General features: G+C 54.5%; 2 protein-coding genes and 2 pseudogenes across 2 annotated transcripts in view; all 4 read left to right on the top strand.

Annotated features, from left to right (window-relative positions):
• The window catches only part of LOC135306062 (cilia- and flagella-associated protein 251-like), a 1,986-nt gene extending 1,485 nt beyond the window's left edge, over window positions 1-501 (top strand). Inside the window, exon 3 of the mRNA XM_064429624.1 lies at window positions 1-501. This exon is cut by the window's left edge and continues 23 nt beyond it. Coding sequence (XP_064285694.1) covers window positions 1-154 — 154 coding nt within the window. The 3' untranslated portion in view covers window positions 155-501.
• LOC135306032 (cilia- and flagella-associated protein 251-like) lies at window positions 189-1,328 on the top strand (annotated as a pseudogene).
• Window positions 1,329-3,024: 1,696 nt separating this feature from the next.
• On the top strand, window positions 3,025-4,529 carry LOC135306031 (cilia- and flagella-associated protein 251-like). Its single transcript, XM_064429596.1, is given in 5 exon segments — window positions 3,025-3,147; window positions 3,691-3,909; window positions 3,987-4,093; window positions 4,095-4,260; window positions 4,365-4,529. Coding segments are annotated over 5 exon segments (780 nt in total).
• A 1,031-nt stretch (window positions 4,530-5,560) lies between these two features.
• On the top strand, window positions 5,561-8,207 carry LOC135306030 (uncharacterized; annotated as a pseudogene).
• Window positions 8,208-25,673: the final 17,466 nt, after the last annotated feature.

Here is a 25,673-nt window from a genome sequence, read left to right as displayed (position 1 = left end):
TGAGGAGGAGGATAAGGACAAGGAGGACAAGGAGGAGGAAGAGGAGGAGGATGATGAGGAGGAGGATAAGGACAAGGAGGACACGGAGGAGGACAAGGAGGAGAAGGACGACGAGGAGGTCGAGGAGGATGATGAAGAGGAGGAGGAGGAGTAGTAGGAGTGGGACGAGGATGAGGATGTGGACGAGGATGAGGAGGATTAGGACAAGCAGGATGAGGACGAGGACGAAGAGGAGGAGGTGGACGAGGAAGATTAGGAGCAGGAGGAGGAGGAGGAGGAGGAGAACGAGGACGAAAATGAGGAGGACGAGGACGATGAGGCCGAGTAGGAAGAGGACGAGGATAATGAGGAGAACGATGAGGACGAGAAGGAGAGGGAGGCGGAGGAGGACAAGGAGGACAAAAAGGAGGAGGACGAGGAGGACAAGGCGGAGGACAAGGAGGAGGACACGGTGGATGAGCAAGACGAGGAGGTGGAGGATAAGGATGAGGAGGAGGACGTGGAGGAGGGCAAGGATAAGGAGGAGGAAAAGGAGGAGGACGAGGCCGAGGAGGACAAGGAGGAAGAGGACAAGGAGGAGGACAAGGAGGAGTAGGAGGAGGACGAGGAGGAGGAGGAGGACGTGGAGGACGAGGACATGGAGGACGAGTAGAAGGACGAGGACGAGGACGTGGAGGACAAGGAGGACGAGGAGGAGGAGGATGAGGAGGAGGAGGAGGAGGAGGAGGAGGAGGAGGAGGAGGAGGAGGAGGAGGAGGAGGAGGAGGAGGAGTGGGACGAGGATGAGGATGTGGACGAGGACGAGGAGGATGAGGTGGAGGACGAAGAGGAGGAGGCGGACGAGGAAGATTAGGAGCAGGAGGAGGAGGAGGTGGAGGAGGAGGACAACGAGTACGAAAATGAGGAGGACAAGGACGATGAGGCCGAGTAGGAAGAGGACGAGGATAATGAGGAGAACGATGAGGACGAGAAGGAGAAGGAGGAGGAGGAGGACAAGGAGGACGAAAAGGAGGAGGATGAGGACGAAGAGGACAAGGCGGAGGACAAAGAGGAGGACGCAGAGGACGAGGAGGACATGGAGAATGAGGAGGACGAGGAAGAGGAAGAGGTGAACGAGGAGGACGAGGAGGAGGATAAGGATGAGGAGTAGGAAAAGGAGGACAAGGAGAAGGAGGAGGAGAAGGAGGACAAAGAGGAGGTGGACATGGAAAAGGAGGAAGAGAAAAAGGTGGATGAAATAGTTGGAGGAGCACCAGGCTGAGGAGAAGGAGAACGAGGACGAGGAGGATGGGGACGAGGACGAAGAGGAGGAGGAGGACAAAGGTGACGAGGAGGACGAGGACGAGGAGGATGAGGAGCAGGAGGAGGAGGAGGAGATGGAGGAGGAGGAGGAGGAGGTGGAGGAGGAGGAGGAGGAGGAGGGGGAGGAGGAGGAGGAGGACGAGGACGAGGAGGACGAGGAGGTGGAGGATAAGGATGAGGAGGAGGAGGAGGACGTGGAGGAGGAGGGCAACGACAAGGAGGAGGAAAAGGAGGAGGACGAGGCCGAGGAGGACAAAGAGGAAGAGGACAAGGAGGAGGACAAGGAGGAGGAGGAGGAGGACGAGGAGGAGGAGGACGAGGACGTGGAGGACGAGGAGGACGAGGAGGATGAGGAGGACAAGGAGGAGGAGGAGGAGGAGGAGGAGTAAGAGGAGGACGCGGAAGATGATGAGAAGCAGGAGGAGGAAGAGGAGAACAAGGAGGACTAGAAGGAGGAGGACGAGTAGGACAAGGAGGAGGACCAGCTGGTGGACAAGTAGGTGGACGAGGCGGAGGAGGAGGACATCGAGGAGGACGAGGAGGACGAGGATGAGGAGAAGGATGAGGAGGAGGATGATGAGGAGGAGGATAAGGACAAGGAGGACAAGGAGGAGGAAGAGGAGGAGGATGATGAGGAGGAGGATAAGGACAAGGAGGACACGGAGGAGGACAAAGAGGATGAGGACGAGGAGGAGGAGAAGGAAGAGGAGGAGGAGGACGAGGAGGAGGAGGAGGAGGATGACGTGGAGGACGAGGACATGGAGGATGAGTAGAAGGACGAGGACGAGGACATGGAGGACAAGGAGGACGAGGAGGAGGAGGAGGAGGGGGAGGACACGGAAGATGATGAGAAGCAGGAGGACGAAGAGGAGAACAAGGAGGACGAGAAGGAGGAGGACGAGTAGGACAAGGAGGACAAGGAGGAGGACAAGCTGGTGGACAAGTAGGTGGACGAGGCAGAGGAGGAGGACATCGAGGAGGACGAGGAGGACGAGGATGAGGAGAATGAGGAGGAGGACGAGGAGGAGGAAGAGGAGGAGGATGATGAGGAGGAGGATAAGGACAAGGAGGACGTGGAGGAGGACAAGGAGGAGAAGGACGACGAGGAGGTCTAGGAGGATGATGAAGAGGAGGAGGAGGAGTAGTAGGAGTGGGACGAGGATGAGGATGAGGACGAGGAGGATGAGGACGAGGAGGATGAGGACGAGGACGAAGAGGAGGAGGCGGACGAGGAAGATTAGGAGCAGGAGGAGGAGGAGGAGGAGGAGGAGGAGGAGGAGGACAACGAGGACGAAAATGAGGAGGACAAGGACGATGAGGCCGAGTAGGAAGAGGACGAGGATAATGAGGAGAACGATGAGGACGAGAAGGAGAAGGAAGAGGAGGAGGACAAGGAGGATGAAAAGGAGGAGGACGAGGACGAGGTGGACAAGGCGGAGGACAAGGAGGGGGACGCGGAGGACGAGGAGGACATGGAGGATGAGGAGGACGAGGAAGAGGAAGAGTTGAACGAGGAGGACGAGGAGGAGGATTAGGAGGAGGAGTAGGAAAAGGAGGACAAGGAGACGGAGGAGGAGGAGGAGGACAAAGAGGAGGTGGACATGGAAAAGGAGGAGGAGAAAAAGGTGGATGAAATAGTTGGAGGAGGACCAGGCTGAGGAGAAGGAGGACGAGGACGAGGAGGATGAGGATGAAGATGAGGAGGCGGACAAAGAGGAAGAGATGGACGAGGACAAGGAGGATGAGGAGCAGGAGGAGGAGGAGGAGATGGAGGAGGAGGAGGAGGAGTTGGAGGAGGAGGAGGAGGAGGAGGAGGACGACGACGGGTATGAGGAGGATGAGGAGGTGGAGGATAAGGATGAGGATGAGGAGGAGGACGTGGACGTGGAGGACGAGGACATGGAGGACGAGGAGAAGGACGAGGACGAGGACGTGGAGGACGAGGAGGACGAGGAGGAGGAGGACAAGGAGGATGAGGAGGAGAAGGAGGAGGAGGAGGAGGAGCAGGAGGAGGGCGCGGAAGATGATGAGAAGCAGGAGGAGGAAGAGAGGAACAAGGAGGACGAGAAGGAGGAGGATGATTAGGACAAGGAGGACAAGGAGGAGGACAAGCTGGTGGACAAGTAGGTGGACGAGGCGGAGGAGGAGGATATCGAGGAGGACGAGGAGGACGAGGATGAGGAAGAGGAGGAGGATGATGAGGAGGAGGATAAGGACAAGGAGGACGCGGAGGAGAACAAGGAGGAGGAGGACGACGAGGAGATCGAGGAGGATGATGAAGAGGAGGAGGAGGAGTAGTAGGAGTGGGACGAGGATGAGGATGTGGACGAGGACGAGGAGGATGAGGACGAGGAGGATGAGGACGAGGACGAGGAGGATGGGGACGAGGACGAAGAGGAGGAGGAGGACGAAGGTGACGAGGAGGACGAGGTGGATGAGGAGCAGAAGGAGGAGGAGGAGGAGGAGGAGGAGGAGGAGGAGGAGGAGGAGGAGGAGGAGGAGGAGGAGGAGGAGGAGGAGGAGGAGGAGGAGGAGGACGAGGACGATGAGGACGACGAGGACGACGAGGACGAGGAGCAGGAGGAGAAGGAGGTGGAGGAGGAGGACGTGGAGGAGGAGGACAAGGACAAATAGGAGGAAAAGGAGGAGGACGAGGATGAGGAAGACAAGGGGAAGAGGATGAGGAGGAGGAGGAGGAGGAGGAGGAGGAGGAGGAGGAGGAGGAGGAGGAGGAGGAGGAGGAGGAGGAGGAGGAGGATGAGGAGGAGGAGGAGGAGGAGGACGAGGAGGAGGAGGAGGAAGAGGGAAGAGGAGGAGGAGAAGGAAGAGGAGGAGGAGGAGGAGGAGGAGGAGGAGGAGGAGGAGGAGGAGGAGGAGGAGGAGGAGGAGGAGGAGGAGGAGGACGAGGACGATGAGGACGACGAGGACGACGAGGACGAGGAGCAGGAGGAGAAGGAGGTGGAGGAGGAGGACGTGGAGGAGGAGGACAAGGACAAATAGGAGGAAAAGGAGGAGGACGAGGATGAGGAAGACAAGGGGAAGAGGATGAGGAGGAGGAGGAGGAGGAGGAGGAGGAGGAGGAGGAGGAGGAGGAGGAGGAGGAGGAGGAGGAGGAGGAGGATGAGGAGGAGGAGGAGGAGGAGGACGAGGAGGAGGAGGAGGAAGAGGGAAGAGGAGGAGGAGAAGGAAGAGGAGGAGGAGGACGAGGAGGAGGAGGAGGAGGATGACGTGGAGGACGAGGACATGGAGGACGAGTAGAAGGACGAGGACGAGGACATGGAGGACAAGGAGGACGAGGAGGAGGAGGAGGAGGGGGCTGACACGGAAGATGATGAGAAGCAGGAGGACGAAGAGGAGAACAAGGAGGACGAGAAGGAGGAGGACGAGTAGGACAAGGAGGACAAGGAGGAGGACAAGCTGGTGGACAAGTAGGTGGACGAGGCAGAGGAGGAGGACATCGAGGAGGACGAGGAGGACGAGGATGAGGAGAATGAGGAGGAGGACGAGGAGGAGGAAGAGGAGGAGGATGATGAGGAGGAGGATAAGTACAAGGAAGACGTGGAGGAGGACAAGGAGGAGAAGGACGACGAGGAGGTCTAGGAGGATGATGAAGAGGAGGAGGAGGAGTAGTAGGAGTGGGACGAGGATGAGGATGTGGACGAGGAGGATGAGGACGAGGAGGATGAGGACGAGGACGAAGAGGAGGAGGCGGACGAGGAAGATTAGGAGCAGGAGGAGGAGGAGGAGGAGGAGGAGGAGGAGGAGGAGGAGGACAACGAGGACGAAAATGAGGAGGACAAGGACGATGAGGCCGAGTAGGAAGAGGACGAGGATAATGAGGAGAACGATGAGGACGAGAAGGAGAAGGAAGAGGAGGAGGACAAGGAGGATGAAAAGGAGGAGGACGAGGACGAGGTGGACAAGGCGGAGGACAAGGAGGGGGACGCGGAGGACGAGGAGGACATGCAGGATGAGGAGGACGAGGAAGAGGAAGAGTTGAACGAGGAGGACGAGGAGGAGGATTAGGAGGAGGAGTAGGAAAAGGAGGACAAGGAGAAGGAGGAGGAGGAGGAGGACAAAGAGGAGGTGGACATGGAAAAGGAGGAGGAGAAAAAGGTGGATGAAATAGTTGGAGGAGGACCAGGCTGAGGAGAAGGAGGACAAGGACGAGGAGGATGAGGATGAAGATGAGGAGGCGGACAAAGAGGAAGAGAAGGACGAGGACAAGGAGGATGAGGAGCAGGAGGAGGAGGAGGAGATGGAGGAGGAGGAGGAGGAGTTGGAGGAGGAGGAGGAGGAGGAGGATGACGGGGATGAGGAGGATGAGGAGGTGGAGGATAAGGATGAGGATGAGGAGGAGGACGTGGACGTGGAGGACGAGGACATGGAGGACGAGGAGAAGGACGAGGACGAGGACGTGGAGGACGAGGAGGACGAGGAGGAGGAGGACAAGGAGGATGAGGAGGAGAAGGAGGAGGAGGAGGAGGAGCAGGAGGAGGGCGCGGAAGATGATGAGAAGCAGGAGGAGGAAGAGGGGAACAAGGAGGACGAGAAGGAGGAGGATGATTAGGACAAGGAGGACAAGGAGGAGGACAAGCTGGTGGACAAGTAGGTGGACGAGGCAGAGGAGGAGGACATCGAGGAGGACGAGGAGGACGAGGATGAGGAAGAGGAGGAGGATGATGAGGAGGAGGATAAGGACAAGGAGGACGCGGAGGAGAACAAGGAGGAGGAGGACGACGAGGAGATCGAGGAGGATGATGAAGAGGAGGAGGAGGAGTAGTAGGAGTGGGACGAGGATGAGGATGTGGACGAGGACGAGGAGGATGAGGACGAGGAGGATGAGGACGAGGACGAGGAGGATGGGGACGAGGACGAAGAGGAGGAGGAGGACGAAGGTGACGAGGAGGACGAGGTGGATGAGGAGCAGAAGGAGGAGGAGGAGGAGGAGGAGGAGGAGGAGGAGGAGGAGGAGGAGGAGGAGGAGGAGGAGGAGGAGGATGAGGACGATGAGGACGACGAGGACGACGAGGACGAGGAGCAGGAGGAGAAGGAGGTGGAGGAGGAGGACGTGGAGGAGGAGGACAAGGACAAATAGGAGGAAAAGGAGGAGGACGAGGATGAGGAAGACAAGGGGAAGAGGATGAGGAGGAGGAGGAGGAGGAGGAGGAGGAGGAGGATGAGGAGGAGGAGGAGGAGGAGGACGAGGAGGAGGAGGAGGAAGAGGGAAGAGGAGGCGGAGGAGGAGGAGGAGGAGGAGGAGGAGGAGGAGGAGGAGGAGGAGGAGGACGAGGAGGAGGAGGAGGAGGAGGAGGAGGAGGAGGAGGAGGAAGAGGGTGACGAGAAGTACGAGGTGGATGAGGAGGAGGAGGAGGACGAGGAGGAGGACAAGGAGGTGGAGGAGGAGGAAGAGGATAAGGAGGACGAAGAGGACGAGGATAGGGAGGGGGACGAGGAGCAGGATAAGGAGGAGGAGGAGGACGAGGAAGAGGAGGAGGAGTACGAGGAGAATGAGGAGGAGGACAAGGAGGTGGAGGATGACGAGGACGACGAGGAGTAGGCGGACGAGGAGGACGAGTAGGACGAGGTGGATACGAAGGACGAGGAGGAGGAGGAGGAGGAGGAGGAGGAGGAGGAGGAGGAGGAGGAGGAGGAGGAGGATAAGGAGAAGGAGGAGGAGGAGGAGGAGGAGGATGAGGACGATTACGATGAGGACGACGAGGACGAGGAGGACGAGGAGCAGGAGGAGAAGGAGGTGGAGGAGGAGGACGTGGAGGAGGAGGATAAGGACAAATAGGAGGAAAAGGAGGAGGACGAGGATGAGGAGGACGAGGAGTAAGAGGATGAGGAGGAGGACAAGGAGAGGGAGGAGGAGGAGGAGGAGGAGGAGGAGGAGGAGGAGGAGGAGGAGGAGGAGGAGGAGGAGAAACAGAAGGAGGAAAAGGACGAGGACGAGGACGAGGAGAACGAGGAGGAAGAGGAGGAGGAGGAGGAGGAGGAGGAGGAGGAGGAGGCGGAGGAGGAGGAGGAGGACAACGAGGACGAAAAGGAGGAGGACGTGGACGAGGAGGAGGAAGAGGGGGAGGATTAGGAGGACGAGGAGGACGACAAGGAGGAGGAGGAGGAGGAGGACGGGCAAGAGGAGGTGGAGGAGCAGGACGACGAGGAGGAGAAGGACATTGAAGACGAAAAGGAGGAGGACGAGGACGAGGAGGACAAGGAGGACACGGAGGGTGAGGAGGAGGAGGAGGACAAAGCGGAGGTGGAGGAGGAAAAGGAGGAGTATGAGGATAAGGTGGGTGGAACAGTTGGAGGTGGACGAGGCTGAGGACATGGGGGACAAGGAGTATATGGAATAGGACGAGAAAAGGACAAGGAAGAGGATGAGTCCAGGGAGGAGGAGGACAAGTAGGAGGAGGAGGAGGAGGAGGACGTGGAAGAGGAGGAGGAGGAGGAGGAGGAGGAGGAGGAGGAGGAGGAGGAGGAGGAGGAGGAGGAGGAGGAGGAGGAGGAGGAGGAGGAGGAGGAGGAGGAGGAGGAGGAGGAGGAGGAGGAAAATGAGGAGTACGAGGACTAGGAGGGCCACAAGAGGGAGGACGAGTAGGACGAGGAGGAGGAGGACGAGGAGGGGGAGGAATAGGAGGACAAGGAGTATGAGGAGGATGAGGAGGATAAGGAGAAGGAGGAGGAGGAGGAGGATGAAGAGGAGGTGGAGGAGGAAAAGGAGGAGGAGATTAAGGAGGACGGAATATTTGGAGGAGGACCAGGCTGAGGAGAAAGAGGACAAGGAGTACAAGGAATAGGACAAGAATAAGGACAAGGAGGAGGAGGAGGACAAGGAGGAGGAGGACGAGGAGGAGGACGAGGAGGAGGATGAGGAGGAGGAGGAGGAGAAGGAGGATTAGGAGGAGGACGAGGATGAGGACGAGGAGTACGAGGAGGACGATCAAAAAACCATCAAAAGTCCTGGGATGCCGTCTAGTGCAGGGAGATGGACCACGGATAATCCAATTGGTCCTGATTGAAATCGCAATATTTCGTTTCCCGGCCTTAAGGGAAATTAATTTTCCTTTCGGGCCGGGAAACAAAATCTTGCCACCCAGGAAAGAAAGGCTGACAAATGCTCTGGAAAGGAGATACTATCAAACGAAATGCAACTGAGAAAAACCCCAAAAAATCAGAACTTTTGGAGATTTAATGACTAAAAGGGAATGGCCTGGGAGGAAATGAGATGCAGCACAAAAGTAAAAGAGATGCCAAATCTAACATGACAGATACTGCAAAAGCATGGGAAAATATCAAGGAGGAAGACATATCTCTGAGGGGAAAATGGCATGGATACTGAAAAAAAAAAAAAAAAGGTGAGATTTAGTGACAACAAGAAAATGGATCAGGATGACATGAGGTGCAGTGCAAAGGGCCAAAACATGCCATAATTAACCTGACAGATATTGCAAAAGCAGGAGAAAAAGTCAGGGAGCAAGACAGAACTTGGATGGGAAGATATGAGTCACATGGCATGGATACTGAAATACAACCCCTCCTCTCCCTTTCTTTCTTGGCATTACACCTTTAACTGTTTTATTATTTCCAAATATTAATTCCTGTATCAATATTGTTTACTGTTTCAATTTTATCAGCACGAATCACACCTATTTATTACACTTTCTTTCCTGTAATAATGATTAGGTTCATTACTTTGCTGCTTTTTGCTTGTTGATAAAGCCAAGCAAGTAGTTTTATTGAATGCATAATTTAACTTTGTGTTGCCTTAACACTCACAGTAAAATAAGACCATTCTTCCCATTGCTTTCTGTGTTCTTTAAATCACCCCAGTCAGCTGGCAGAACAGGTATCAGAACCTGATGAAAGTCAGGCTCTGCTGTGATCTAGCTGGGCCCCATGGAATGCAGAGGGCTCCTGTCAGTCCATGGAACCCATGGAAGCAAGGCTCAGATGTGAAAAAGGCGTGCACCATGGAACCCAAGAGTCCCTCATGGAACCAGGGCTGCAGTGTGTCACCGAGGGAGGGACCTCATGGCAGCAGGAGAGCATTGTGAGGCTGTGCAACAACAGGGCACCAAGGCTCCACTGTGACTTGACAGAACCCCATGGATGTGAATGGCCCCAAACCAGGCCAAGAGACACTTCCCAGACAAAGCCCAAGGAGGGGATTTGCTTTATTCAGCACACCAGGTGTGCAGGGATATCTCCTCCTGACAGCGCACACAGGCACACAGCAGATTACAATATACAGTTATACTCTATGCATATTCATGTTTCTCCTCAGAAAAGGTGTGGTTATGTAAACGATTTCTCAGTACTCATTACAATCATTAGCATACACGAGGCACAGGTGCAGTGCACACTGGTGGTGGCACTGAGGAAGGCTCCATGACTTCCTCGGGGGTCTCCTGATGAAGGATGGACATCTTCATCACTGTGCCCTTTTCACCTTTCTCCTCTAGGCATGCACAGTCTCTTGTTGGCTGTTTCAGCAATTTCCTCACTGGTTTTAGCAAGCTCTGCCCTTCATTTCTGCCAGTTTTGTTCCCTATTTCTTGCCAAGTTTCATCCTGTGTCTTTAGCTTGTGGCTGAATTTTTGCAAGCTTCCTTATTGGGTGCAATGTCTCTTATTCTTGCCCAAGTATGCCTAGGCACAGTGCTTTTAACCCTTTCACAGCCACAGAATGGAGAGCCACTCCTGGACACTGGGAGCTCCTGCAGGTGCCTCCACCTTTGCAGCCAGTGAGGCTCCAACCTTGCTGTGAGAGGCCACAGCTTTTACAGTGTTAAACAAACAAGCTGACATCAGTGCTAGTGTGGGAATAACTGGTTTAATTCTCCTGTTTGGCTTCTTCCAAAGCCTGGCCAGGGCTAAAGGAGGAACCAAGGGAAGTGACTTTGATCCCATAGCCCCAAACAAAGCCAGATGGGGCCTTGTCCAGTTTCCAAACACAGAAAGGTAAATCCATATTTCAGCAGTGAACACATACAGAGATCATATTGCTAATAATGATTCATTAATGAGCAGATACAAATATAACATTTGGTTGGAAGGTTTATCTAAAGGTCAGCTTTGGCTCAGGGCCTGTTGTTGAGGCTTCAGTCAGGCAGGGTCTGACTAAAACAGCCCTAATTAGTTGTTATTCTCTATGTTCTTTATTACAGCCCACTTTTTCTTGAGACTGTGTCTCTTTTTAGACAAATCTCAGTACTCCATTTCCAGCACAAGGTGTCACAACAACTCTAACATGGAACCAAAACACACCAAGTGCTCACACTGCAATGATCACAGTGACTGCCACAAATGCATTTCACAGCAGCTTCCAATTTGGGAGCAAATCCCACCAGGAAGAATTTTCTTCTTTCTGCCACTCTTCTCCTGATCTTTCTATCAAGGAGATTGCTGACTGTTGGACCTCAAACCCAGCACTGACAGACATCCCTGCAACATTCCTGTCCTACAATAGCCCAGGTTCCTCCCTGGCCAGCAAGCAGATAATCCAAGGCCATGTGGTTCTGCAGAACTCCATTTGTGTTTTTTGGAGCTCACAGGATGTACTATTGGATATTTTCACAGCATCATTTTTTACTTCTTCTAATAATCAATTTAGTTTGTTAATGTAAATTAGGTGCAGCCGTGCACAGCCAGGGGTTTCCATTTCCCCAGTGGGCCATTGTTAAGGGTATGGAGTACATCTGGGAGATGGGGTCTCCATGGGGACAGGTTCCCATCTCCTCATTTTGTCAACTGCTCTTTTAACAACGCCTTCACCCATTTAACCAATGCTGCACCTTGTGGATTGTCTGGAATATGAAAAACCCAGCAGTCTTAATCACTGTATTTTTCACAATAACAGACAAAGCATTCTGCATCACAGTCTAAACAAATCCTATAAAAAATGCCAATTTCATCCCTTCCTCCTTTATTCATTACACACAATTCACAAAGTTTACCACTGACAGCTGGGTCTTGGCCAGTCCTTTTCTGTAGGGTGTTTAGTGTTTACAGTGAGCAGCCAAAGCTAACAAATTATTGTCAGCCTTATTTCACATTATCAATTTTAATTATTCAGATATAAATATAGATTATTATACTATATTATATATAATTATTATTATTATATCACTTGCACAAACTAACCTGAGCTCAAGATTGAAACCTTCTTCTGTCACTCCATGTGGCAGTGTTCCAACAACAGTTTTTTCTTCAGTTAGTGCTGTTTCCATTGTGTCATTAACAAAATTCACCCTTGTCTTCCAAAAACACAAGTTCTTTTCCTTTTTCCATTTCCAAATTTTTGGATGCATTTTAAGACATCCAGAGGTTCAGCTTCTTTTAACGAGCTGCCCCACAGCTCACATCTGCTCTGACCTCAGCCCACTCCAGAGCCAGCCAACTCCAGGGAAGGGCTTCCCATCTGGGAATTTCTGATGGGACCGATTCTTCACATTTACATTTAAAAATTACATTTTCTTGTCATCTGGCCCGACTGTGCCAGTTTTGTTTTACCAGTGGGCAGGGTCAGCACCAAAGACACAGACTCCAACTGAAGGAATCAGTGTCATTTACTGCAGCTCAAAGCAGCAAAGGATCACAAAAGGAGCAGCTCAGCAATGCACCCAATCATCAGCACCAAAGATTGCAGCAGTGATTAAGAAAGACCCAGCACCAGTTACCCTCAGACTTCACCATTTCCCAGATCCACACAGCAGCTGGGGGAAGCTGTCCCAGCCAAGGGCTGCAGAGCCACTCCTGGACACTGGGAATTCCTGCAGCTGCCTCCAGCCACATGTGAGGCTCCAACCTCGCTGTGAGAGGGCCCAGCTCTGACAGTGCTGAATGAACAAACTGACAGCACTTCCAGTGTGGGAACATCTGGTTTCATCCTCCTCTTGGGTTCCTCCCAAAGCCTGGCCAGGGCTCAAGGAGGAACCAAGGGAGGTGACTTTGATCCTTCAGCCCCAAACAAGGCCAGATGTCAGATTTCATGGCCTTGTCTGCCTTGCAAATACAAAAAGATCAATACATGTGTCACTAATGAGTGGTTACATCTATCACAGTGCTAATGGCCATGCATATTTCATCAGTGAGCAGATACAAAGATAGCCTTTGGTTGGAAGGTTCATCCAGAGGCCACCTTTGGCTCAGGGCCTGCTGTTCAGGCCTCACTCAGGGCTGTTGTCCAGGCCTTGGCACCTCAGGGACGTGGTTTAGTGCTGGGCTTGTCACTGCTGTGTGAACAGCTGGACTGGATGAGCTCAGAGGTCTTTTCCAACAGAAAGGATGCTGTGATTCCATTATTAGATCTGCTGAATTCATCTAGGTCCATTTGAGCAGCACTCATTTGCTCAGAAAGTCTCCTCTTGCTCAGCTCTTGTGGCCTGAGGCTTCAGATCCTTCAGCTCCTGGTGCTAAGCTGCTCATGCTGAACGAGATGACTTGGAGAGAAGAACACAGTCCATCCAATTCCGTCTGGGACACAGAGAGGAGAGGGTGTGGAAACAGGAGCATTGTTTGGTATGGCCTCCTCTCTGTCCTTCATGCCTTTCAGCGCTCTGAACCAGCCAAGAGCTTTCTCCAAGAGTGCAGTGAAGCAGCTGTTCCTGCTCCCGGCTCTGGCTCTCTCCAGTCTCTGACCTTGCCTGGCTTTGTCCCTCTTGCTGTGCCCTCTGTTCCCCCAGGGCTCAGTGGCTGCTGCCCAGGACTGTGGGACTGGCACAGATCCAGTGGTCGAGACTCTCCTTGCTGTGGCCTTGGAGCTGCCTGGGCACAGCAGCCTTTTCCATCTGGAAGCTCCCCACGGACAGGGAGTCGCCAGCTCTGTTCCTTGCACAACCTCCAGGAACCCAGGGCTGCCATCTCAAGTCCCTGCTGGCACTGGGGGCTCCCAGGTGCCTCAGGCTGCTGTGACACCGCTGCACATGGGAGGGAAGAGTGGCAGGGGCTGTGCTGAAAGTCAGCTCCATCTGCTGCTGCTGCTGCTGCTGCTGCTGCTGCTGTGGGGTCATTTGTCCAGCCCTGTCCCAGAGTCAGGGATCAGATCCAGGCCCTGCTGCTGCTCCCTCAGGATCAGTCCCAGTTTGGGTGTTGCTGTCAGGGCCAGCAGGAGCGGTGGCTGGAGCAGCAGGTGCTGACAGTGCCCCAAGCCCTGGGGCTGGAGGGGTCCCTGGGCTGGGCTGGGAGGGAGCTGCCCCTTGTTCTCCCTCTGCCCCAAGCAAAACTGGGCCAGGCACAGGTGGGGCAGCACAGCCACCAGGGAGCCTGCGAGTCTCTTCCAGCCCTGGCTGCTCAGAGTTTGGGCCTTGGAGCCTCAGTGGCCAAAGGCAGCTGCTCCTGGTCCGTCTGGGTGTGCCCCCATGTTCAGCAGTGGGGAAAAGCCTCAGCCCTGCAGGGCCAGGAGCTGCCGGGCTCTGCCTGAGCAGCTCAGCCAGCAGGAAGGGAGCTGCTCCACATGGGAACCAGGAGCAAAGGGCTGCAGCACCTCCTGCTGGGGCAGAGCCCGAATTCTGAGAGGGAATAACGGAGTTATTCATGTGCATTGGTGCGTCAGCACTGCAGGTGCTGTGCCTGCAAACACAGGGTTCGAGATCTGCAAAAGAATTCTGCAGCTCTTGACTGGATCAGGATGTCAGCAGTGCTGAACTCCAGCACAGTCCAAATGAAACACTTCACACCTCTGCTCATATCTGCTAGATTTTTTTTCTTCAGGGTATCCAGAGAAAAGTAAACAGAGGAGGAGCCGACATTTTCATTGTTTGTCAGAAATGTTTCTCATTTTGCTGTACATTCCTTTTGTAGGACGAGTTCTCTGTTAAAAACACTGGACAAAAAAGAAAATAAAAAACATGAAAGATAAAAACAAAAAACAAATGTGTAGTGAAAATCTTCTCTAACTTTGGATTAAGAGGTAACTGATCTTTTTAAAAAGAGAACACAGTTACTCTGTAAATGTTCTGATGGCATGGATCCATATTACTGACCTCAGCATCACTTTTTTAAAAGATTCTTGGTTTTGTTTGCAATATTATGTTATTCTAAATTGTGATTGAATCAATAGGAAATTGAAAGATTTATTATGCATTTATGCATTAATGTGTCTTGAGTGTAAAAATATTGCAGTTTGAAATTTGGATTTAAAGTGTTGGAAATGAAAGTTATAAATCCCAATGGATTGTGTGACAGCAGCTTTTCCTAGAGGATGTGCAGCACTCCAAGGACTTCATGAGTGGGGTTGGGGGTACTTGGATCTTTGTCCTGTGCCACTCTGAGATGTCATGGAATGGAACTTCACCTGCCACTAGCCCAGGTCACCCTCTGCCACCAAAGCTCCTTGGACCTTGTGCCCCCAGGCAGGCACAAAGTGTTTGTGCTGCTCCCCCTTTTGCACAAACCCACAGAGAGCTGGGATTTTTCCAAGTCTCATGTCTGCATTGGGCCATATTCCTAAAGAAGCAGCAGCCCATCCCAATGAATATGGAAAGTTTTATGGATGGTTGTGAGCTCTACTTCTGGCGTAAAAATCCTGAAACTGCTTCTGAATGCTGCTCCTTCAGCTCTTGGACATCTCACACAGAGCTGGGGAAAAAATCCCCTGGTCTCTGGCTAAAGGGTGGGTTATGCCAAAGTTAGAGCTCTGTGCGAAGTCTCTATCCATCCCTATCCTATTAATGTACCAATATGTCGGGGTGTGCATGGATGTGTCTTGTACACAAAGGAAGGAGTGTGCAAGCAACATGACTGACACTTTCACTGTCCATGTTCATCCCATACCCATGGGTACAGAGACATTATAGAAACCCTGGCACACACAGAGCATTCTCTCCATGGATACAGAGACATCCAAGAACCCCTGGCACACACAGACCCTTCTGTCTCTGGAGGATGGAGCGTGGTGGGTGGGGGTGGTTGGTGGGCAGCGAGTCCCGGACAGCAGGCCAGACCCGGCTCCAGCCCTGCCAGGCCCTGCCAAGGCTCAGTGCCAGCTCCTCTGGAATGGGACAGTCTTTCAGCCTTGTCTCTGCCCAGAGGGGCAGTGCTGGCCTGGCAGGACAGGTTGTTTTCCCCTCAGACTGCAGGAGATGAGAACACAACACTTGCCAGCACTGAGTGCGAGGCACAGCTCCGGGTGCTCCCCATGAACCTCAGCTCTGGGAGCACTGTCTGCCCCAAGCTCCAGGGGCTGCAGTGGGAGCCCGGCTGGGCTCTGCCCTGGGGTCATCCTGCAGGGACAGCTGGAAACAGGGAGCATTCGGCTGCCACAAACAGCCAAGCCAGGGCTGCAGGGCAGCTGCTCCAGCCCGGACTGCACTGCTGTGTGCTGTGCTCTGGGGCTGGGGCTCCCCACACAGGGGACTGGACTGGAGTGCCAGAGGAGACAGAGAAGCTTCAGCTTCAGCCTCACTGAGGTGGGTGCATCGGCTGGGAAGAGTGGGGAGGCTCAAGGGGATTCACAGAGCTCATCCTGCTGCAAGGATGAAGGGAGTGGGAACTCAGCAGTGAGGAGAGCTGAGGGCTGGAGAGTGGCTCTGAATGACACTAAAATGCCACTGGACCTCTGAAACATTGCTGCTCCTCAGCCAGTGACAGCATGAGTCCCTAAACCTGGGGCTCAGCCTTCCTTGTGGTCAGGGGCATCAAGATAGGCAACAGAGTGATGGAGACAGCAATGGGCTGGGAATTCACGGGGGGAAAAAAGGGAGCAGTTGAGAAGTAAAAGGCAGGTGGGGGAGAGAACTGTTCAGAGAAGGGCTGAGCTACAGCTTGAGCAAGCTGAAAAATGTCATTTGGAGTCATCCCAGATTGATTTGATTTCAGAAGGTATTGAACAAGTTTAATTTTTGGGAGGTGAACACTCTGCAAACTTGAGCTGTGTTGCCAAAATGCTCAAGCAAGTCTGTGCTGCAGGTGACACCATTTCTTCTTTGGCTGATTCCGGCCCGGTGCTGAGCTCCAGCAGAGCCCTGGCAGAGCCCAGAGCAGCCTCAGCATCCGCAGAGCCCGGCTGCAAGGAGAGAAAGCAGAAACTGCCCGTCAGCTGAAGGCTCCTGTCCCCTTGTCCCAGCTGCCCGTGGTGCCCAGGCCATGCTGGCTGTACCCAGAGCTGTGCCCAGAGCTGCCCATCAGTGCTGCCTTTGGGAGCAGGGCAGGAGGGCAGGACATGTGCCCAGCCTGCAGCCAGCCATGGCACATCCACCTGCTCAGCAGCTGCCCAGAGCAGGATGCTCCTGTGCTCGCTGCCATCTCCCAAAAGCTCTGATCCCACCCTGCCAAGCAGACGGGGACCCACCTCATGCCATCCATGGCTGGAAGAAAAGCTGGTCCCAGACGATGTCCTCAGCCTGCTCCAAGGGCACGGCCCATCCACGCCGCAGCTGCTCCCAAGCACTTCCTGATCCAGACTGGACCAACCAGAATGCTTCCTCTAGAAAAACAAACAACAAATTGTTGAAAATAGATTACAGACAAAAAGGGAAAAAAAGAACAAAGGGAAAAATCATATGTCTGTGAGGGGATTGAGGAAGGCCCAAGCCCTGCATGCCAGGGAAAAACCCAGCCATGTGTGAGCAAAGCCCAGGTTTTCTCCCTTCCCCCTGCACTGTACCCCACAATAACCGTGATCCCAAAGCAAACAAGGGCAGTGGAGCTGCCCAAGCCCTTCCTTGCCTGCAGAGCAAAGCACCTGTGCACAGATTTGGGAGTCCCACCTCTGCTCCCACCACAGGGGTTTGTTTGTGTCGGGCTGGCTGCCCCAGCCCCAGCCCCAGCCCGGGGCACGGTGTGTGCTGGGGGCTGTTGGCAGGACCAGGAGCCCACTCCCATTTCGTACCCACCCCAGCCCATCCCACCAGCCCTGCCAAAAGCAGCTGGGCAGCCGACTGAAGGATCAGCTGCATCTGCCCCCGCAAAGGGGGGAACCTTTGCTTCCCAGCCAGGCTGGGCAATGCCCAAATCTGGGAGCATTTCCCCAGGTGTGGACTCATCTGCAAATTCCCTGTGGAGTTTGGCTTTGAAGAAGGTGCCACAATCAAAGTGCATCACCTTCAACTGCTGGTGGCCAGGTTGAGGAAGAGGTTGTCATCCTTCATGTCATCCTTGATGTCATCCTCGCTGTCTCCTGCAGCAGCAGCCCCACCTGGTACAGCTTCTCTGGGGGCTCCTTCTCCTTCCCTGGGGTGAGACCAGGCTGTCAGGGCTCTGCCCAGGGCCCCAGCTGTCAGGGAACCAGGACAAGCAAAACCAGCTTGGATGGCAGCCACCAGGGCTGGGCAGAGCAGCTCAGCTCCAGCACAAGGGCTGCATGTTCCCATCCCATGACCCTGGTGCAGTGACACAGGCTGGCTTTCTTTGCTTCTCATTGCCAAGGCATGTGTGCAGCTGTAACTTACCAGGGCCCTGCAGCACAGTGTGCCTGTGGCTCTCTCCCTTCTTCTAGGGCAGATGAACATCCTGCATCCAAGGATGACAGAACACCTCTTCTAATGAGGGTCTGGCCAAGGGGTGCATGGATAAACACCACCCAATCAGATTTTGGCACTCTGGGGAGAGAAACCAGAAACTGCCCATCAGTTGGAGAAGGCTCCTGTCTGCTTTGCCCCACTATTCCCATGCCCAGGCCATGCTGGATGCGCTCAGAGCTGGGCCTGAACTTTCCCATCAATTCTTGGTTTTGGGGGGGAGCAGGACATGTGCCACCTCCTCAGCAGCTGCCAGAGCGGGATGCTCCCGAGCCTGCTGCTGTCTCCCAGCACTGGTATTCCCCCCGTGCCCAGAGAAGAGGATTCACCTGGAGAGAGCCGTTGTGGCAGTGAGAGCTGGCCCCAGCTGAAGTTCCAGCCCCTCCTGAAAGGCATCTTCCCACAGACCATCTCGTGCAGCAGGATGCCCAGGGACCAGATGGTAGCTGGCTCGCCATGGTACCAGCCATAGCGGGTCCATTCCGGGGGGCTGTATGATGGTGTTCCTGTGGAATACAGATGGAGTTCATCAGGGGGATGCTGCTGCTCCAGAGCCTGGCCCCAGCATCCCTGGGCGGGCGGGGGCTGCATCAGTGGCACACAGGGTGACCACTGTCCTCTCACCAGCATCTGGGACTGGTGTACAAACTTGGGATTGCAAAAGAAGCCACTGGTGTGGGAAGGGGACAGTGGAAGCCCTGGCTAGGCCTGACCATGACATGCAAAGGAAATACCCACTGCGTGCTGGGGAAAAACCATGCCCTCATTCTCCCTGCCTGCATTGCCCCAAACATATTATAAAGGCAAGACAAACAGGGCAAGTGGAGCAGTCCAAGCCCTTCCTCTTGCCTGCACAAACCGGCTGGGACACAGGTTCTGACCTCCCTCTCTGCTACCCTCACCCATGGCTGTTTTTGTCAGGCTGGCTGCCCCAGCCCAGCCCCAGTCCTGAGCACAGTGGTGGGCAAAGGCTGCCAGCAGGGCTGGAAGATGGCTCCCCACCCACCCCTGCTGTAAAGCAACTCAGCTGCAGATTCAGTTTCCTGAGTGGCAGCAAAAGGGAGAATCCCCGCTGCCACACCCAGCTTGGGCTGTGAGATCTTGGGCCGTGAGATGCCAGGAGCGGGAGCACAGCCCTGTGTAGGCTCACCTGCAAAGTGAGTGTAGGCTGTCTCTTGCAGGTAGGTGCCACAGCCAAAGTCAATCAATTTGGCTTGCCCGCTGGCCAGGTCAACCAGGATGTTCTCTGGTTTTATATCGCGGTGCAGGACCCCGCAGCTGGTGCAGTGCCGCACAGCCTCCAGCACCTGGCGGAACAGCTGCCGCGCCACCTCCTCGCGCAGGAACCCCCCTGCTTGAATGAAATGCAGGAGGTCCTGAGACTGCTCTGGCCGCTCCAGCACCATCACAATGTCGCTGGGGAGCTCAAGCCACTCCAGCAGCTGGATGACACCGGGGAAGCCAGTTGACACCTTGTCCTGCAGCACAACCTCCAGGGGAGCGCTGGTGCCGTCGGGCTGCGGGAGGAGCACGATGCCATCAGTGGGGCCGATGCTGGGCCAGGGCTGGGCAACCCCTCAGCCAGCCCGGGATGCTCTGCGCCCTGCGATGGCCCCACGCCCGCTCCCCCTCGGGATGTCCTGGCGGCTTCCACCATGCCGGGGCTCGGCTCATCCACGCCCGGCACGGCCCGGCTTCTCCCACTGTCCCGGCTCACTCACCAGCTCGCTCCAATGCCAGATGCGGTTCCGTGGCACCCTTTTGATGGCCACCTGCAAGCCAAGGGGAGCAGCGGGCTGAGCTCAATGCCCGCCCTGCCCAGCCCCATCCTCCTCCTCCTGCGCCCCCTCCTCCTGCGCCTGCCGCCGGCCCCGCCGCTCACCGGGGCGCCGTCCGAGAGCCGCGTCCCCGAGCAGACGTTGCCGAATCCGCCCCGGCCCAGCAGCGAGCCCAGCCGGTACCGCTCCTGCAGGGCCTCCTGCGCCTTCCCTGCGGGCGGGACGCGGCTGTCAGCATTTGGCCCTGGGCCAGCAACGGCCCCCGAGCGCCCCTCACCCGCCCCGGCCCGGCCATCCCCCGGCGTTCGCTCTTTGCAACGCGACCCGGGAGCCGCGGGGCCGGGGGCCGCGCTGCCGAGCGGCGGAGCTCGGGCCGGGCAAGCCGCAGCGGAGGCGGCGGGAGCGGCGGGGCCGCGTGTGTCCTCCGCGGGCCCCAGGAGGAGCCGGGGCCGGGGCCGGGCTCGGGGTCGGGGTCGGGGTCGGGGTCGGGGTCGGGGTCGGGGTCGGGGCCGGGGCCGGGGCCGGGGTCGGGGCCGCGGTCGGGGCCGGGCTCGGGCCTGGCGGAGCCAAAAGCCGGCGATTCCGCCCCAGGCACTGAACCCCGCCCAGCAGCGCCAGCGCCAGCACGGCCAGAGCCGGGCTGGGACCAGACCTCGGCGGGACGGCCGGGGGCGGGCACGGGGCAGCCCCGCCCGGGGCCGGGGGCGGGCCGGGGGCGTGGCCCAGCCCGGCACGGGGAGAGGGAGGCGGGGAGAGGAGGGGAGACCGGGAAAGGGAGAGCGGGAGTGGTAAAGGGAAGCGGGACAGGGAGAGGAGAAGGGAATCGAAAGTTTTTTCTCTCTCTGCTGCTCCTGCCGCTGCTGCTGCTGCCGCTGCCGCTGCCGCTGCTGCTGCTGCCGCTGCCGCTGCTGCTGCTGCAACTGAAGCTCCGGGGCCGTTTGTCCCCGTGTCCGTTTGTCCGTTGCCCGCTCGCGCCCGCCCCGAGCCCCACGTTCCCCGAGGGCAGCCCCTGAGCCTCTGCAAACACGGGAACTTTGCCGAGTTCAGCCAAGAGCCAGAGTCTGGACTCCTGCACAGTGGCTCAGGAATCCCCTCGGTCCCTGCTGTGCATTGTCCCTGCTGAGGGTCAAACACTCTCAGAGCGCATTCCCTGAATGCAGAATTTGTACCTGACCCAAGCACTGCACTTACCTCTCCAGCATTGCTTTCCAAGAAAAACAGGGGAAGCCACACTGTGTGTAGGTCATGGTATCTTAAAATGTCTAAAACTTGCCAACTCATGGATCTTAGCGGTGAGATCTGTTTGGAATTAATGGGATGGACAACTAGTGCAAGATGGAAAACGGGAGCATAAAAATAAATCGAGAAAAACGTCTTGAATTGTTTCAATTTTCATTTAATTTCTTAAAAGCTCTTTCAGTTTTTCCAGAATCTTCTCCTCAGTCCTGTTTGCTTTTTCCATGAACCTTTCCCGGAGAACGAGGTGCAGCTTCTGTCACAAGGTTGCCACCAACTGCAGCTTTCCATACTGTGTGTGCAGCACAACTCTTGCAGCAAAGCAGGACAAATATTTGAAGAATTTGGCAGCTTGTTCTTTTCTTTTCCTTGTGGGCTGGGCAGTTGTGCCATTGGTAAGGTTTTCATTGTTACTGTTCTACCCTAAGGAAACATGACAGGCTACCAAGAACTCCTGGGGAATGCAAGCCTGACTGAATGCAAAGAAAGAATCTGCAGAGCCTGCAGCCAGAAGTGGAGAGCTGTGTGATCATCATTCCAACACCCCCAAGGACATCTTGAAAGTGATCTAGAAGATGAAAATGGGCTGACAGAGGGAGTTTGTTTCTGTGCTCAGTTCAGATTCTGCTACATCTGAAATCAATTCTAAAATCTCCATCTAAATCAAGAGTAGAAACAGTTCATGAAAAGCCCCAGAACAATCTGCACCTCTCAGGAGATGACTGAAAGAATCTGGCCTGGCCTCTCCCCCAGCTCACACAGGTGCCGCATCCTTGCAGGCACAGCCACGGCAGCACTGGCTCAGGAGCCCCTGTTTGCATTGCACAGAGCAGGCAGGACCACCCCCATGCTGTTGCTTGTGGGGACATGAACCTGAGGGAGCACAAATGCCATCAGCCCCTGGGGCCAGCAAGGGCTGGGGGACACCAGGGAATCCACTCCGGTTTATTGTGACAAACATTTGAGATCACCAAGTCCAACCTGCACCCTAACACTTCCTTGTCTACCCAGGGCATCGTCCAGTTAACCACCGCTCCCTCATGTGCTTTCAACCAAACTTCTCTTCCAGACCCCTCATCAGCCTTTTTGGCCTTCTCTGGACACGCTCCAGCCCCTCCATGTCCTTCCTAAATTGGGGACCCAGAACTGGACACAGCACTCGAGGTGTGGACTCACCAGTGCTGAGCACTGGAGAAGAATCACTGCCCTGCTCCTGCTGGCCACACCATTCCTGATCCAGGCCAGGAGCCATTGGCCTTCTTGGCCACCTGGGCACACTGCTGCCTCATGTCCAGCCTGCTGTCCATCAGTACCTGCAGGTCCCTTTGTGCCTGGCTGCTGTCCAGCCACTCTGTCCCCAGCCTGTAGCACTGCAGGGGTTGTTGTGGCCAAAGTGCAGGACCCGGCACTGGGACTTGTTAAACCTCACCTTGCTGGATTTGGGCCCTGGATCCAGCCTGTCCAGGGCCCTCTGCAGAGCCCTCCTACCCTCCAGCAGATCCACACTCACACCCAGCTTGGTGTCATCTGCAAATTTGCTGATGCTGTACTCATCCAGATCATCAGTGCAGATACTGAAATCCACACTGGCTGGCTCTGATGCCTCGGCCATCCTGTAGGTGCCCTGTGATGGCTCTCAAGGTGATCTGTTCCATAACCTTGCCAGGCACCCAGGTCAGGCTGACAGGCCTGGAGTTCCCCAGATCCTCCTTCCAGCCCTTCTTGGGGATGGGCTCACATTGGCACCTCCACTCCTCTGGGATCTCCCTGCTGATCCAGGACTGATGGTAAATGATGGAGAGCAGTTTGGGGAGCTCATCCACCAGCTCCATCATCCTAGATCCATCTCTAGGATGGATCCCCTCTGATCCCAGTGACACCTGTGAGCACCTGAGTGGCTCAGCAGGTCTCCAGCTGCTTCCTCCTGGATTCCAGGGGCTGTTCTGCTCCCTGTGCCCATCTACCAGCTCAGGAGAACACTTGTCCTGAGGATGGCCTGTCTTATTGTTGAAAACTGAGGCAAAGAAGGGCTGAAGTACCTCAGCCCATTCTTCATCTTTGGTAATCATATCCCTCACAGTAAGAAATGCAGGTTGTCCTTACCCCTCCTTTTGACATTAACGTACCTATAAAAACATAATAATTAACCTTCACAGAAGTATCCAAGTTAAGTCCTAACTGAGCTTTGACCTCTCTAATTTTCTTTCTGCATGACCTAACAACATCCTTAAACATTTCTTGATTTACCTGCCTCTATGTCCAAAGGTGCTGCACCCTCTTTTTAATCCCTAGAAATATCCTTTTTAATCCCATTTTAATGCCCCTTTTCTTTGAAAAGCTCCATGCCCAGCCAGGCCAGTCATTTCCCCCTCTGGGTCATCTTTCTGCACAAAGGGGGCAGCCTACTCTTGCCCCTTCAAGATTTCTTTTTTGAAGTGTTTCCATCCTTCCTGGAACTAGTTGTTTTTAAGGGCTGTTTTTTTAAAAAAATCAATACCTGATTTGGTACTCCCCAAATCTGCATCCTCAACAGGCCAAAGTCTGCCCTCAAAAGTCCAGTGTAGAAGATTTATTGATGCCCCTCCTTCTTTTACCGAATATTTAAAAAGTCAATAATTTCATTGTGACTGTGCCCTAAACAGCCTCTGACCAGCACTTCTCCCACCAGCCCTTCTCTGTTTGTGACCAGCAGGAGACAGAGCTTTCCTTGGGAGTGGGAATTGCAGGAAACCTCCCCAAAGTGCAGCTTGGAAGGTTCAGGCTGGAGCTGAGGAGAAAGCAAAGTCCCTGCCAGGGTGGAATTGTGGTGCTCGAGGTGTGGCAGCGTGAGGCTGGGCCATGGCCGGCTCTGTGTGCCAGGAGCCGGCAGCGCTGGGTGCCGGGAGCCCAGGGAGGGCACAGAAACGCTGGCTGAGAAATGCTGGGGCACAGCGAGAGGGGCGAGTGCAGCCGGCCAGGGCACAGGAGCAGCACGCACAGGGGGCACAGCCTGCAGGACAGATGGCCAAGGGCTGGGCAGGGCTGGCAGGGCCACAGGCACCCAGGCCTTTGTGCCCTGGGCTCGGGCAGTGCCTCTGGAGGCCCCACAGCAGGAACTTTCCTGGCAGGGGCTGCACTTTGGCTCTCCCTCGGCCTCCCTGGCCAGGCTGGCAGGGGCTGCAGGTTGATGGCATTTGTCCTTGCTGCCCCTCACATCCCCCTGCCCCACAGAGAGCCCCGAGCCACCCGTGAGGGACAGGCCCTGCTGGCCCAGGCTGGGCTCAGGGCTTGGCCTTTCTGCTTCCCCCAGCCAGCCCAGGCCTTGCTCAGCATTGCAGTTCCCTGCCCAGAGCCTTGGGCTCCCTGCACTCCTGGCCTCAAGGATCTGCTCTCACCAGTCCCTGGGGAGCCTTTGGCACTCCCTGCCCTCACTGGGCCCAGCCATGCTCCAAGGCACTTGGAGTTTTGCTGCTGACTCCTTGAGCAGCTTCTTCATCCTTCTCTCAGTGCCTGAGGCTCCTGGACTCAGCCCCAAATCCACCGTGGGGCTGATTAAAATACAGAAAGCCCTGGGGGGCTCTTTCTCTTCCCTCAATTTTCCTCCAAGTCTCCAGGGCTTGTGAAGCTGCTTGGAGTCAGTCTGGAGCTCTGTTAAGGAGGGAGATTTCAAAGTGCACCGACGGCATGATGTTTGGTTTTAATCACGTGTGTGGGGTTTTATTTTTCAGTTCAGAAAAGAGGTGAAAGAACGATTCCCCAGGTGATCTTGATGCTGAATGTCTCCCTAGAAGATCTGGGCATGGAGAGGAACAAGCCCCTTGCAGGCTGACCCATTTTGGACAACCTGCTCCTCACCCCAGCCTCACCGTGTCTAACATGGCCCACCTGGGACTGACATCCCAAAACTTAAAAAAGCATGCATTTTTAAAATAAATAAGATTGATTAATTTATAAAGTTATAATTATGGTTTTTAAATTTATATTAGTATTACTGTATATTTCTATTTCCTTTGATATTTATGTGAAACATTGAATACATTTTTAGCAATCAAAAAATTATTTGTCATTGGTTTTAAATAAAACAATTCCTTTCATTAAATCATTGACCACTACTGGCCATTTATTTCTCCTTCTTAATGCTAATTAGTGCTATTTTTAGATCTTTTGACATTTTTTTTAATTATTTTCACAGACAGGGTAAAAGGGGCCACTTTGGGGTCCCTGGAGACATTTCCGGGGCACATTTGGGGCTGTTTAGGGTCTGGGCAGTGTGATAAACAAGTCCACTGAATTTAAGGATCAAATAATTATCTTTATTATTTTTGCAAGCAAGAATAAGCAAGGACAGCGCTGGGCGGCCCGGAGTCTCTGCTCCACTTTGGCTCACAAAATTCCTATCCCCTGAGTCCACCTTTTATTGCCTGCTTCTCCGGGTTTAGGGATGACGTGATCTGTCTTCTGCGCTTGCTCATTCAGTTGCTAGGGGGTCTTTTTCTGCCTTCTGGTGGTCGTGGGATGAAGGCTTAGTCCCCCTTAGTCTTCCTCTTTGTGAACGCTGAGTGAACTTATGCCTTATAAGGCATATCTATACAGAACACTATACACTTTTCTGCAAGCTAAGCAATTCTTACTAGTACTATACATTTTCTGCAAGCTAAGCAATTCTAGCGAGTTTAAGGATTGTTATTACAGCTGCTTCTCATTACTTTCCTTTCACAAGGCATAACTTTACAATGGAATTCCCAAAGCACTATAGTAAACCAGCAACCATATGTATCTGCACAAGAAGTTTTTTTGGCTATTTAACTATTGTTTTATATTGTATAGTTATTTAGCTATTGATTTAATTAATGAACAAATGTATTACTACTTATTACAAATCCCCCATTTCTTTTTTTACCAATTTTGTTCATTAA

This window comes from Passer domesticus, chromosome 8, assembly GCF_036417665.1.
Source record: "Passer domesticus isolate bPasDom1 chromosome 8, bPasDom1.hap1, whole genome shotgun sequence".
NCBI classification, from domain to species: Eukaryota; Metazoa; Chordata; class Aves; order Passeriformes; family Passeridae; genus Passer; species Passer domesticus.
This window is presented reverse-complemented; position numbering and strand designations above follow the sequence as displayed.